General features: G+C 38.7%; 1 protein-coding gene across 29 annotated transcripts in view; it reads right to left on the reverse strand.

The window, feature by feature from the left end:
* ATF2 (activating transcription factor 2) overlaps positions 1 to 15733 on the reverse strand; it is an 82188-nt gene that overhangs the window by 52324 nt on the left and 14131 nt on the right. For 8 of the 29 annotated variants that reach the window (XR_010591587.1, XR_010591590.1, XR_010591589.1 and 5 more), the window contains 4 exons: positions 14753 to 14826; positions 14050 to 14119; positions 3098 to 3194; positions 223 to 341 (listed from right to left, as the gene is read on the reverse strand). Coding sequence is in view for 8 of the 29 variants with exons in the window: in XM_065561867.1 (XP_065417939.1) it covers positions 223 to 341; positions 3098 to 3194; positions 14050 to 14097 (264 nt within the window). In the remaining 21 variants the exon portion in view is untranslated. Of the gene's footprint in view, positions 1 to 222; positions 342 to 1250; positions 1546 to 3097; positions 3195 to 12992; positions 13106 to 13999; positions 14120 to 14752; positions 14827 to 15733 lie in introns of all 29 variants that reach the window. The other 21 variants (XM_065561874.1, XM_065561880.1, XM_065561884.1 and 18 more) reach the window with 10 other exon arrangements.

Below are 15733 nucleotides of genomic sequence, written 5' to 3' on the forward strand. Positions count from 1 at the left end.
TCCATACAACACATACCTACACTGCTATGTTGATGACTGATGCATTTCAAAGTTGAAAAACAAAATAATGAGAACATTGATTTTTTTTAAAGCATACATTCCAGTATAACATGGTTCCTCTGCTTTATCAAAACAAACAAATCTCTCAGTATACTAAATACTTCCAGACCAAAACAAAAATATTGTATATAGTAACTTCTAAGCCCAATATTGCCAACATACTTTTTTAATGTCATCTTCTGAAGCCTTTTTGAATTCATTTTCAAAAGGACTTGCTAGCTCATTGAACAAACCCACTTCTTCACAGTTCTTCAAGAATCTAGTTGGTGTTGGTGTCTGATCTGAAATGAAATGAAATTAAACATTTTTTTCCAAAATACCATTTAGTAAGAACATGTTCTTACGATCTTCAAAATAAAAATATGAAAATACCACCAATGCCCAAGTTTTAATTACTTTGGTTATTTATCCTAAAGTTAACACTAAAGCAAACAACCACCTAGTTAAAATAAAGTTTGTGCTACAGTTTAAGGGCTCTTCTTTAATATTATTTAAAAACAAATTTAAGATGCAACTTTCCCCTTTAATTATAAAGACTTGCAGCCCATTCTACCTAAAACCACTATTGCTAAGGTTACAAAAACTCATTTGTTTTAAATAATTTTTCAATTAAAGCAGGCATATAACTCGTCAAAACTTTCTGGCAATTTAATTCAAAATACTTTATATATTTTTACTGTGTGTGTAAAAATAATATTTTGGGCATTTTGGAATATTTCTGTGCTAGCTTTTCTTAAAATTGTTTTATTAAACAACTTAGCTATCAGTTATTTCATAATGTGGGTTTTGCTTCCACTTATTTTGGAGAGAGTAGTTAGATCTGAAAATATTTAAAAGATTAAAAATAGACATCAGATACATGGGCCAATTTTCTTAGAGTTTTAACGTTATTTTAATAATACACTATAAATAAACAATATGGACGAATGCTAGTTCCCACTTTGATGAGGGCACACTTTGCTATGCCCTGGTACAAATTAATAGGTGTAAAACTCAACAAAACACACCAGTGGGTCAGCAGAGATTGCTATCAGAGGGAAGCCTTTAATTAGACTTCTCTTCTGTTGAGTGGAGTTCCCTCTTACCTTGTCACTTTCCACTTTCATATACACACTTATAAGTAGCAGGCTACAATGGAGGCTTGAATGGTTACATACATAAAGAAAATCAGATAAAAATATGGTATTTACATTAATAACTGTTAACTTTTGGAAGGTGGCATTCACTTGTAGTTTTGGTAATTAGGAAGACTCTCTCATTCAAAACCCCAGGGATAAGATTGGAAAGGGAGATATGGCATGTGGCCAAAAAGTTTCCTAGGCCTCCAAGGCACGCTTCTTTTCCTCTTTCATGCAGGCCAGCCAGAAGTGGTACTGTTGCTCCACCTGCTGGAGAGACACAACTGAGGTTTGTAGACCAGTCCCTCATGGTATAGATACAGGGGAAGATGTAATCAAAAGTCTGAGTTCTGTCTCCATCTGTTGGCTGAAGGAACAACTCTTAAGTGCCTGGATTAGCAGAGAGGATCATTTTAAGAAAGAAGCTTTATTTTCAAACAGCAATGAGAGTTGCTGTTATGTAAGGGCCCCCCACAATTCAAACCCAAGGGAAAGTGGCATTGATGGACTCGTGGACCTGTTTTGTATTTCTTCTTTTATTGTGAACAACAATAGGGACTACTGCTTTTGTTATTCATATGCTGTGTCATTTATAAGTTACATGCAAAGTGTGGTGAAGATAGTATCCCAAACGTTTTTGATTTAAAAGATGTTTGCATAGTAAAACTAAAATCACAGTACTTCCATTGACTATTGTGTGAATGACTTCTGTACTCATTTTAAATTTATATTTTGGATAGTATGGAAACTCCCATTTATTTCACTTAGAATTTATGCACTGTCAGGTGAAAGTAAGCTGTTATACTGTACAGTATGTATTATAAATATAGGAAATAACATTACACAAGGTTTCACTAATTTCAAGGGGAGTTCATGTATGATAGTGGGGAAAGATCATGGAAGTACTGTAGCACGCTTGGGAAGGCAGATAAAGAACTCTTCTATTGTTTCACTGCCACTCACCTGATTGCCTGATAGATCTCCCCCGCAAACTGCACACACTGCAGAGAGCATTTATGGTATTTAAAAGTCTGCCAGTTTTTTTAACTGTAGAATTCCATTTGTCTGTCTCTCCTAATAAATTAGCAACTTGGAATAACGGAAGGTTGGAAAGAGGGGCTAGTGCATTTGTACAATTAAATTAGACTGCTCCACCACTGGAAAATGTTTTGACTATATCCATGGTGTAGTATATGCACTATCCCCAAGAAGTTCAAGAGGAGCTTACTTAATAATATTTACAGTCTAATGGTCCATTCATGATTGGTCTGTGTCTATAAGAGCCATAGACTTAATAAATTTAGAGAGGAATTTTTTTTTTAAGAAATAAAACAATAATAAGAAAAATAAGATTCTGACTGACCAAGAAAGGCAAAGGGATTCAGGGGTTAAAGTTTGATTTCAGATATTGCAAATAAGTAGTTTTGACTTAGACAAAATTAAAAGACTTGTCTTCTTTATAACAACTTATTTATTTTAAAATATTTACAATACTATTGATTGATTTTCTTGAGACAACTGAAGTCTGTAAAATGTGTAGTATTTTTAGGGAAAAAAAACTATTTCAACATACGTGTAAACTATAAGGGCAACCAAGACCTTGGGGAAGCGTTTAAGTGTCAGATGAAGTTAGACATAAAAGGTTATACAGCATGTGCTTTTTTATATATGAATGCTTACATAGGTTAGTCAACTACTGCAATATTGACAATCCTGTATTTATTATATACCATGTGAAGAGAGGTGATTTAGATAGAAATGTAATGGATAATGAATACATGTTGCAAACCTTCACCATACAGAAATTCTTTGGTATTTTCTTTCACCAGTCTACAGAAGTTATATCATGTATAAAACCCCACAAAATTTGTGCACATTCCAGGAGAAAGATGGATAACTTAATAAAAGTATATACTAACCAGCCACAATGACACTGTCATTACGAGCTGGACCAAATTTCAGTGTCATCTCATGTTTATGTTTATGGACAGCCAAATGATCCTCGTTGGTAAAACGCTGTGGCAAAAAGTTTTAAAGTACAGTTAAAACTTTGAATTTGACTGAAGTGAATGTAATTATATGGAAAGTCATTTTCACAGCATGTAAAACCATCATTATCACTAAAATATCAGTTGATTTTTTTTTTAAAACAAATACACATCTGTTCTTGTTAATGCTGGATATAATATTCTACCATCAAGTGGTCAGAAAAACTTAACTAAAAATACATATACACACTATTGCTAAAGAATGTCCGCAATAATTAAGTAACAACACTATGAGTCAGTAAAAGTGAAGATACTGTGAAGAACCCTACAGTCATCAAAAAGTCAAGATACACTTTTGACACAAAAGGAGTATTATAAACATTTATTGTCTGAGCACAGTAACCTCTGTGGTTTTGCAATTACAGAAGAGTTGGTTTTCTGCCATAGCTAAGGTTGAAATATGGTTAAGGTTGAACATGGCTTTTTGTTTAAGGGTTGACCATTGTGAATGCTCTAAAATCCAATGCCTACTTGGATTGTCTTTGCTGTGCCACATGGGCCTGTAGAGTAGGGTTAATAATCCATAAAGGGATCATTTGAGCAAGGTGAGTCCCCCCAAGATACAGTCCCTCAGCTTTTTACAAAATCTTATTTTTTTGCACACACCTGGAACTCAGATTATGGCTCCAACAGTCCCAAAACTGATCTCATTCACTCAACATTTAATTTAGCTAGCACATGACACCCACTCAATACAATACTGAAAAAGTTATTGACAGAGTTTAGATCTCCAGAATGGCTTTTGCCAAAATTGATGAGCCAAAGAGATGGAAATGCACGTGTGCAGCAAGGGTGCGAGGCAGGTTGTTGTCACAATAACTAGATGGCTTCAGAAAACATGTTGTGTTCATTGTACTCATCCATTTTGAGTTCTATCCCCACCCTTGGCAGCTTTCAGAGAAGGTGCGTTGTGCACATCCTTGCTCTTTGCCTGCATTCTGCAGGGCTGCTTTTGGAAGTTTTACCAAGACCAATGTTTCTGGTTTAAGAGCAATATTTTAAATTGCTCTAAAATCCACATGCAGATTCTGATTTTACTTTAGAAGTATTGTCCAGGAAATTACCATTAATTAAATAGAGAGAAGATGAGAGACCACTAGACAGAGTAACTAAATCACAAGTCAGTCTTTGTCTGTTTCCTGACCAATGTAACTGAGTGTGATCAAAAAGATAGCAAGTCAATGTGTCATTGGTCAAGAGGTACCTACTACACAACTCATTCTCAGGAGCTTTTCACAAATTTTTCAAATTCTTATTACTTTGTTGAGACACAGCTGGGGAGTGTGTGTGTGTGTGTGTGTGTGTGTGTGTCAGAGCAGTGAAGGAACATGGGGGGTGGGATGGGAGCTTTTCAGCTTAGGTCTGTATTCTGGCACAGCTACTGAGGGACCAAACACGCCAAGGATAATTCAAATACTGGTTTTCCCCACATTCTCCCCTCCCTTAGCCCTGCCTGGGTCAGGTAGTGTCAGCAGAAAGGTGGGGATGGGGGAGATGCCTCCCATTCACAGCCCCACAGCTGGGGGCTAGAAGGTGAGCTCAAGGAGCCGGGGGCTCCTGCCTCTCAGGGGGGGGGTCTTAGCCCCTGTCCCTCCCACTTTGCATGTAAGCCAGGATCTGGGGAGTTCCTGCCCTTCACGGGGAAGTCTGAGTCCTTGCCTCACCATGTGTGAGACACGATCTGGATCCTCTGCTGAAGATGGATGTCTAGAGCCTCTTCCCCATACACTAGGGCGAGATTTGGGGTAGTGACTTTTTCTCCGCCCACCTGCCTCTTCCTGGTTTCAGCCGATACATGGAATCCTCATAGCCCCATCACCTTCCCACTTACCTATAGCCCCTCCAAGAGCACCAGGGGCATGGAGTGCCAAGGAGAAGGGTGCAGCTGGTAAATGTGTGGAAAGGGCTCAAAGCAGCAGGCATATGGAGGTAATGTTGGAGGAGACAGAGCAGTGTCAGAGCAGTAATAGGAGAGTCTGAGCAGCTTGGAGGAATACGGGGGTTGGAGCAGTGAGGGGTGGTTGTAGTAGTGCAGGAAAGAGTGGAGTGAAAGGGGGGTCAGAGGTGTGCAGCAGGTGATACTGGAGTGGCTTCTGCTTTGCCCCTCCCCGCCCCCAACCATCAATATTAACATCAATTATAGGTACTTACATGGCCCCTATCGCTGTAGTATCCGAGTGCCTCAATCTTTAACGTATTTACATTCACAACACCTCTGTGAAGTAAGGAAGTGCTATCATTCCCATTTTACAGTTAGGAAACAGATTCAGAGACACTAAGTGACTTGACAAAGGTCACACAGGAAGTCTATGGCGAAGAAGGGAATTGAAACAAATCCCCAGTCCTAACCACTGGATCATCCTTCCTCTGATGACCTCACCCCTCCCTTCAAAAAAAATGCCCCCCCCCTCCCGACTAGACATTAGTCCTTGCACCGTTGCTGCATCTCTTCCCCAGTTTCTCAAACTGCAGGTCCCATGCTAATGCCTGCTTCTCCTGGACAGGAGGGCTGAGGAGAGAGAACCAAGCTGTGCCAGGCAGACAGAGAGATGGGGAGATGATGTAGGGGCACTGAAGACACTAACATGCGGCCAGTGTATTCTGCGGCTGGGGTAATCACTGCCAAGGAGACAGAGGCAATGGAGGTGGAGAGCTGGGCTGTGGTACATAAGCACACTGAGAAATTATTATTATTATTTTTTTAAACTCAAAAGGAAATTAATTTTGCCAAAACTTCATTAAGGCAGAGTTAATGTTACCCAGTCATGCTTTGTGCCCTTCCAAAATGTGGAGAATGGCTAAACTTAAACCTCTGAAAACCTGGGAAGTTAAGGTACATGCGACCCCTGCAATGCAACCTTAACTCTGCTCTTCTAGAGCAATTCCTCAGCATACCAATTACATACATTCACACCATAGATGCTACAGCATACGAGCACAGCAGTATAAAGTCTAGTACCTTCTCTTTTCCAAGGCAAACCTTGGGTTTACATCAGGTATAGGAAACTACCTACCTCCCCTTGGTCTACACTAAAACACTGAGTTTACTCCACACAAACCACCCCAGATTTGCAAAAATGTTACCACACTTTCATCCTTGTCCTGAGGATTTGTTCTGAGACATTACCTTCCCTTATCCCTCACAAAGCCCCGGACACCACTGTCATGTATGCCATTACACCGCTGATAATCTTCATGACAAGGTAACTGGCGCAACTCTACTGACAATCTACAAAACTCAATGCTGAAATGAAGCATACTTGATTCCTCAAGGTACACCTGCACCGCTCTTTATATCACAGTCACAGCTCTACCAAGTTGTTCCAATTTATCCCTCCATCATTCAAAACAAGTACACCTAACACAGTGAATATAGCTGGAGTCCATGCAGATAAATGTCAGAAGTCAAATCTGTGGAACTTAACACAGGACTAAGCATGTCTTATTATTTTTCTCAGATCTACTTACTGTAGATTCAGAGATTTTAAGGCCAGAAAGGACCATTAGAACATAGATTCTGACTTCCAGTATGAGACAGGCCAGAGAATTTCATCCAGTTACTGCTGCATTGAGTCTAATGCCTTGTATTTGACTAAACCATATTCCAGAAAATAATCCAGGCTTGATTTGAAGACATCAAAAGATGGAGAATCCTCCACTTCCATTGACAGTTTATTAACCTTTGCACTACCCTACTGCCAGCTCCAGTGAAAGTACAGTTAAGGTTGTATTGTTGGGATGGAATATATCCTTATCCCTGCACTCTGGGTTTTCAGATGTTTAAGTTAGCCACACTCCACATTCTGAAAGGGCACAAGTGAAGGCAAACAACTCCGGGCTAATGAAGTTTTGAGCATTTAGTTTATTTTTTTCAGTTAATATGGATTTTTTAAATCATTGCATTTTTAAAAATTAAATTCTTGAAGCGATGCTATCAACTTGAGTGCTAGTCAGTTTTTTTTTTTTTTTTTAAATTAGCTAAAAGTACTTTCAGGTATTATTGTCTACCTGCCCCTGAGCCCCACTCTACATGTTACTTCTTTAAAAAAAATGTAAAATAGCCTGACAAACCAAAGTGGAAACTGATCAACTTTACAGGGAAAATTGTTAAACAATGTAACTATTTTGTCAAATGCACAAAACCTATTTTCTTCTACTCCCTTTCAATCACATCAATCCTCAATGATTCTTGTAACAAGTAAAATATTCAGAAAGAAATTACATTTTTAAATTGATGATGTCCCTTAAATCTATTTTTATTTAAGCTTGGTGAATATTTCAGTGCTCATGAAAATGAGGGACCTGTGGCACTGCTAGAGCAAGGCATAGTGCAGGTTGGTTTTCCCTTTATTGTAATGCAGTAACGAGCACATATTTTACCTGCTCACTGTGCATACATGCAGCAACAGCATTTACCATGATGACAAAAAGCCACAATTCTCATTGATTTCTACTACTTTATACTTAAAAAAAGTGTTTGCCATTTTTTAATATAATTCACATCACATAAGTTACTTCTGAAACCTGCCACACAATCGAGTTTTCTCAGTCTCTAACTCCATGGTATAGAGCCCAAAAAGCTAAGCAGAAATTACTTGAAAGAACAATGTTTCAGATTAGGATTACTCTTGATTTCTTTTAAATATAAACTACTAGAGCTTCCCTGGGATAGTGCTTGGGGTTTGCTATAGACCGCCGGGATCCAATTTGGATATGGATAGAGACTTCTTTAATGTTTTTAAAGAAGTAAATACTAATGGGAATTGTGTGATCATGGGAGACTTTAACTTCCCAGATATAGACTGGAGGACAAGTGCTAGTAGTAATAATAGGGCTCAGATTTTCCTGGATGCGATAGCTGATGGATTCCTTCACCAAGTAGTTGCTGAACCAACAAGAGGGGATGCCATTTTAGATTTGGTTTTGGTGAGTAGTGAGTACCTCATAGAAGAAATGGTTGTAGGGGACAATCTTGGTTCGAGCGATCATGAGCTAATTCAGTTCAAACTAAATGGAAGGATAAACAAAAATAGATCTGTGACTAGGGTTTTTGAATTCAAAAGGGCTAACTTTAAAAAATTAAGGAAATTAGTTAGGGAAGTGGATTGGACTGAAGAACTTGTAGATCTAAAGGCGGAGGAGGCCTGGATTTACTTCAAGTCAAGGTTGCAGAAACTATCAGAAGCCTGCATCGCACGAAAGGGGAAAAAAGTCCTAGGCAGGAGTTGTAGACGAAGCTGGAAGAGCAAGCATCTCAGAGAGGTGATTACGAAAAAGCAGAAAGCTTACGAGGAGTGGAAGATGGGAGGGATCAGCAAGGAAAGCTACCTTATTGAGGTCAGAACATGTAGGGATAAAGTGAGAAAGGCCAAAAGCCATGTAGAGTTGGGACCTTGCAAAGGGAATTCAAACCAATAGTAAAAGGTTCTACAGCCATATAAAGAAGAAGAAAACAAAGAAAGAAGAAGTGAGACCACTAAACACTGAGGATAGAGTGGAGGTTAAGGATAATTTAGGCATAGCCTAATATCTAAACAAATACTTTGCCTCAGTCTTTAATGAGGAGCTTAGGGATAATGGTAGGATGACAAATGGGAATGAGGATATGGAGGTACATATTACCACATCCGAGGGAGAAGCCAAACTCAACCAACTTAATGGGACTAAATCAGGGGGCCCAGATAATCTTCATCCAAGAATATTAAAGGAACTGGCACATGAAATTGCAAGGCCATTAACAAGAATTTTTAATGAATCTGTAAACTTAGGGGTTGTATCGTATGACTGGAGAATTGCTAACATAGTTCCTATTTTAAGAAAGGGAAAAAAAGTGATCTGGGTAACTACAGGCCTGTTAGTTTGACATCTGTAGTATGCAAGGTCTTTGAAAAAATTTTGAAGGAGAAAGTAGTTAAGGACACTGAGGCCAATGGTAATTGGGACAAAATACAACATGGTTTTACAAAAGGTAGATCGTGCCAAACCAACCTGATCTCCTTCTTTGAGAAGGTAATAGATTTTTTAGACAAAGGAAATGCAGTAGATCTAATTTACCTCAATTACAGTAAAGCATCTGATACGGTTCCATATGGGGAATTGTTAACTAAATTGGAAAAGATGGGGATCAATATGAAAATTGAAAGGTGGATAAGGAACTGGTTAAAGGGGAGACTACAACGGGTCATACTGGAAGGAGGTTACTAGTGGAGTTCCTCAGGGATCGGTTTTGGGACCAATCTTATTTAATCTTTTTATTACTGACCTTGGCACACAAAGTGGGAATGTGCTAATAAAGTTTGCGAATGACACAAAGCTGGGAGGTATTGCCAATACAGAGAGGGACCAGGATATCCTACAGGAAGATCTGGATGACCTTGTAAACTGGAGTAATAGTAATAAGATGAAATTTAATAGTGAAAAGTGCAAGGTCATGCCTTTAGGGATTAATAAGAATTTTTTGTTATAAACTGGGGACACATCACTTGGAAGTAACAGAAGAGGAGAAGGACCTTGAAGTATTGGTTGATCACAGGAGCCACCAATATGATATGGCTGTGAAAAAAGCTAATGCGGTCTTAGGATGTATCAGGCGAGGTATTTCCAGTAGAGATAAGGAGGTGTTAGTACCGTTATACAAGGCATTGGTGAGACCTCATCTGGAATACTGTATGCAGTTCTGGTCTCCCATGTTTAAGAAGGATGAATTCAAACTTGAACAGGTTCAGAGAAGGGCTACTAGGATGATCCGAGGAATGGAAAACCTATCTTATGAAAGGAGACTCAAAGAGCTTGGCTTGTTTAGCTTAACCAAAAGAAGGCTGAGGGGAGATATGACTGCTCTCTATAAATATATCAGAGGGATAAATACCAGGGAGGGACAGGAATTATTTAAGCTCAGTACCAATGTGGACACAAGAACAAATGGATATAAACTGGCCATCAGGAAGTTTAGACTTGAAATTAGACAAAGGTTTCTAACCATCAGAGGAGTGAAGTTCTGGAATACCCTTCCAAGGGGAGCAGTGGAGGCAAAAGCCATATCTGGCTTCAAGACTAAGCTTGATAAGTTTATGGAAGGGATGGTATGATGGGATAGCCTAATTTTGGCAATTAATTGGTCTTTGACTATTAGCAGTAAATATGCCCAACGGCCTGTGATGCGACACTAGATAGGGTGGGATCTGAGTTACTACAGAGAATTCTTTCCTGGGTGTCTGGCTGGTGAGTCTTGCCCACGTGCTCAGGGTTTAGCTGATCGCCATATTTGGGGTCGGGAAGGAATTTTCTTCCAGGGCAGATTGGCAGAGGCCCTGGGGGGTTTTCACCTTCCTCTGCAGCGTGGGGCACGGGTCACTTGCTGGAGGATTCTCTGCACCTTGATGTCTTTAAACCACAAGTTGAGGACTTCAATAGCTCAGACATAGTTCAGGGGGCTGTTACAGGAGTGGGTGGGTGAGATTCTGTGGCCTGCGTTGTGCAGGAGGTCAGACTAGAAGATCATAATGGTCCCTTCTGACCTTAAAGTCTATGAGTCTATAAGCCATAACATTCTTTCAAAAATAAAAGTATGCTGAACTCTTGAATGTAATACTTTAAAATTTCCTTTAAAAAAAAAAAATCAAAGAACATTCACCTCCTTGAATCTTTCAATTATAAACATTACAATCAGAAATTAAATACACAATTCGATGTTAAAATGATGATCAGAGTCTCACTTAAACTGACAAGAAATCAAATTCAGAGTCAATGTTACCACTCAGGACTTAGACACTGCCAGACAAATGGTACTGAATAAGACTAAGAACAAATCCTAGAGTTGTATTAAAATAAATCTTGTTGCTTCTGTAAAGCAACATTGTGCAAAAAACAAAACACCCACATAAACCAAACCCCACTATCTGCAAGAACGCAATGACTTTTCCTTACAGAATAAGTATAAATTGAGCTGTCATTAGTACATGATAAGAAACACAGAAGACAAGCCTAAAGGAAAATGGCTTATTAGCTTCAATATTATTTAATACACTGGAAAATTATACTCATCTACATGTGGAAAACCCGACAGCTATGGGCAGCTACATTTTCAGACCATAGATTACATACCTACATAATCATCATAAGAATAGGTAACAATTAAAAGGTCTTCAGTCTGCTCAGGGGGACCTAACCACAGGCTGCCCAGATGTGATGTGTAATATTAACTTTCACTCTATTATGAGAGTTGTGTCCAGCGAACTATCAAGCCCTAGTTATTCCTTAAAGTTAGCGTGCACTTCATTACGTGATATAGGCTACCGCTCCCACTACAAACTGACCCAGGTTGAGAGATTCACATCCTGGCACCTCCCCCTGAAGTCTACATATGTCTTCCTCACTACACCCTGCAGGAAGGACCACTTGCAAGTTCGCAGTGGATATTGACAAAATTGTGAGCAGATAAAATAAAAGTGAATATCTGATCACTGTTTGCATCAAGAAAACCTCAAGTATTACCTAAAACCACAGAAGCTGGGCCATACCAGTACGGAAGGAAAGAAAAACAAGATTAATAACCTAGAACAAAATATAGTACCTTTTTTCCAATCCTGATGGGAGTTGAGAAGGCGTGAAAGCCTCACATTATGAGAGCATAAGAATGGCCATACTGGGTCAGAACAATGGTCCACTTAGCCCAGCATACTGTCCTCTGACAGTGGACGGTGCCAGATGCTTCAGAAGGGATGAACAAAACAGGGCAATTATCAAGAGGTTCATCTTCTGTCATCCATTCCCAGCTTCTGGCAGTCAGAACCTTAGGGACACCCACAGCATGGGTTTGCATCCCTGACCATCTTGGCTAATAGTCATTGATGAATCCATTCATCATGAACTTGTCTAATTCTCTTTTGAACCCACTTATCCTTTTGGCCTTCACATCCGCAGGCAATGACTTCCACAGGTTGATTGGGCATTGTGTGAAGATGACTTACTTCTTTATGTTTGTTTTAAACCTGCTGCCTACTAATTTCATTGAGTGATCCCCAGTTTTCGTGATATGTGAAGGGATAAATAACACTTCCTTATTCGCTTTCTCCACCATATCCCCCCTTAGTCGTCTCTTTTCTAAGCTGAACAGTCACACAGTCTTTTTAATCTTTTCTCATAAGGAAGCTGTTTCATACACCTGATCATTTTTGTTGCCCTTCTCTGCACTTTTTCCAATGCTAATACAGCTTTTTTCAGAAGGGGTGACCAAAACTACACACAGTATTCAAGGTGTGGGCGTACGATGGATTTATATAGAGACATTATGATATTTTCTGTCTTATTATCTATCACTTTCCTAATAGTTAGTAACATTCTGTTTGCTTTTTTGACTGCCACTGCACACTGAGCAGATGTTTTCAGAGATCTAGCCTCGGAAAATTACAAGATCTTTCTCTAGTGGTAATAGCTAATTTTGAACTCATCATTATATATGTGTAGGTGGGATGATGTTTTACAATATACACTTTACTTTGCATTTATCAACATTGAATTTCATTTGCTCTTTCCTAGCCCAATAACACGGTTTTGAGAGACCCCTTTATAAGTCCAAAGCAGGCTGCTTTGGACTTAACTATCTTGAGTAATTTTTGTATTGTCTGCATATTTTGCAACCTCACTGTTCACCCCTTTTTCCAGATCATTTATGAGTTATATTGAACAGCACTGGTTCCAGCACTTAGCCTTGCGGGACCTCACTATTTACCTCTCTCCACTGTGAAAACTGACCATTTATTCTTACCTTTGTTTCCTATCTTTTTACCAGTTACTCATCCTGGAGAGGACCTTCCCTCTTGTCCCATGACTGTTTACTTCGCTTAAGAGCCTTTGGTGAGGGACCTTGTCAAAGGCTTTCTGAAAGTCCAAGTACACTATATTGAGCAGATCACTCTTGTCCACATGTTTGGTGACACCCTCAAAGAATTCTAATAGGGTTAGTGAGATGTTATTTCCCTTTTACAAAAGCCGTGTTGACCCTTCAACAAAATATTGTTTTCATCTATGTGTCTGATAATTCTATTCTTTACTATAGTTTCAACCAGTTTGCCTGGTACTGAAGCTAGGTTACTGTCCGTAATTGCAAGTATTGCCTCTGGGCCTTTTTAAAAAAGTTACGCTTCAGCTCAAAATGGGAGGGAAATTTGGAAATGCACAAGACCAGAATGGGATTTTAGTTCCCTGTACAGCCCATTTGTAAGGGATTTTCTCTGAAGCTGACCAATCAATGGGAAGGCCTCCTTCCTGAAGCATGGTAGAACCAGTAGGCTAGTACTGGATTATAACAATGCATTGGGGAAAATTGAGATGTTTACCGAAACTTAAAGTATGCCCCCAGGCTTCACTATACAAGAGCCCTGCTATCATTTAACCTCTACAGATATCATGAATACTGGAGCTGTATCACACTTTGTATTGCACTTGTTTTTCTGCTAATTCCTTCTAGAGAGTTAAGAATGTGATCACTATTATGCAAATTAATGCATTATTTGTTTCCATTTAGAAAATTACAAATGCAGAATTTAAACAAAGTGTTTTTTCTGACAGAGATATAACAATTGTGGGGTTTTTCTTTTGTTTTTCTTTTTTAAAGAATCTATCCTATGGATAGCATTTTTGAAATTTTTTTTAAAATTACTGAAAATTCTTGCTGTCACCTGCTTTACAAAATAATTACAGCATGCAGTTACTTTCCAACATCTGTCATTAAGAAATATTTCTACTCTTCAATCTAACATAAAATACATTTACCTGTGTTTGTCTACTTGACCAACATTAATAGATTCAAAGCATCCTATTACCTGGCCACATCCAGGGGCAGTGCATAAAAAGGGTTTGTCATCACTCATATTCCACAGGTCTTTGTATTACCTAGGTTGAAATGATAAAAACAGGAAAAACAAAAACAAAAAAGACATCTCAAAATATTTAAAAGTAATTGCAACAAGTTACCAATACATCAACCTCCAAAGCCCAGGCTGGAAGAATTACTAAAGATTTTAGTATTCCACTAGCAAGAACCATCCTGCCTCTCTTCTGATTGCAGTGAGCCAAGTATTTGATAATACAGTTGCACAGATACAAAATGGGAAATGACTGCTTAGGAAGAAGTACTGTGGAAAGGGATCTTGGGGTCATAGTGGATTACAAACTAAATATGAGTCAACAGCATATAACATCCAAAGAGACAAGCACACAGCACCAATAAGCCAGGGAAAACAACACATTCCCTGAATTTCTCATGATCAACCTTTAAAGCCAAGTCGGTGTATTAGGGATGCCCATGTACATCTCCACAGCAGAAATTATTTTTATAAATATTATTTTTTAAAAAGGCTACATTTCAATACCACTTCAGAAATACTACAATAAAATAAATAATAATAATGATATATAAAGTCTTTAGGTAAATATTATGTACCAGAACTCAGCAGAAGATCAAAATGTTACTTTACTTAGCAATGCTCTAAACAGACAGAGAGACACACACACACACGTCTATACCTGGCAGATTCACATGTAAGCCAAATTTCATAAGGTGAGCAGTTTAATCACATTCTCCTTTTCATGGCAATGAACTGTAATTAAAGAAAACAATTATTGTGCATGCTAAACAAACAAAATGCAGTTATTCCCTTGTAATGTGTCTGGATAAATTATATAATATCATTCATTACCCTGGACCAGGTTCAGATTGCACTGAATTCTTGCTATTTATGCATATATAGTATTTGAGTTTCTCTCTCCATAAATACAGTCTTCCTTCTCAGAACTACTATTTTTCAATTTAATACACAGTTTCATGCAAGCATGAGTCACGCAGTTATACTGACCTAACTCCTGGTGTAGACAGCACTATGTTGATGGGAGGGCTTCTCCCTTCGACCTAGCTTCCCCCTCTTGGGGAAATGGAGTACCTATGTCAACAGGAGACGCTCTCAAGTCAGCGTAGGTGGCTTCTTCACTAAGTGCTATAGCTGCTACAGTTCTGTAAGTTTAGACAAGCCCCCAGTTTCCTTAAGAGCCTTTGGTGAGGGACCTTGTCAAAGGCTTTCTGATATTCCAAGCATACCATATCCACAGGATCACCCTTATCCACATGCTTGTTGACTCCTGAAAATAATTCTGATAGATTGGCAAGGCATGACTTCCTTTTGCAAAAGCCATAGTAACTCTTCTCCAACAAATCATGTTTATCTGTATCTGACAATTCCATTATTTACTATAGTTTCTACCAATTTGCCCAGTACTAAAGTTAGGCTTACCAGCCTGTAATTGCCAGGATCTCCTCTAAAGCCCTTTTTAAAAACTGTTGTTAACATTAGTTACCTTCCTCTGGTACAGAGGCCGATTTCAGTGATAGGCTACATACCACAGTTAATAGTTCTGCAATTTCCTATTTAAGTTCCTTCAGAATTCTTGAGTGAATACCATCTGGTCCTGGTGACCTATTATTGTTTAATTTATCAATTTATTCTAAAATCT

Source organism: Chrysemys picta, chromosome 11 (genome assembly GCF_011386835.1).
Source record: "Chrysemys picta bellii isolate R12L10 chromosome 11, ASM1138683v2, whole genome shotgun sequence".
In the NCBI taxonomy this organism is placed as follows: Eukaryota; Metazoa; Chordata; order Testudines; family Emydidae; genus Chrysemys; species Chrysemys picta.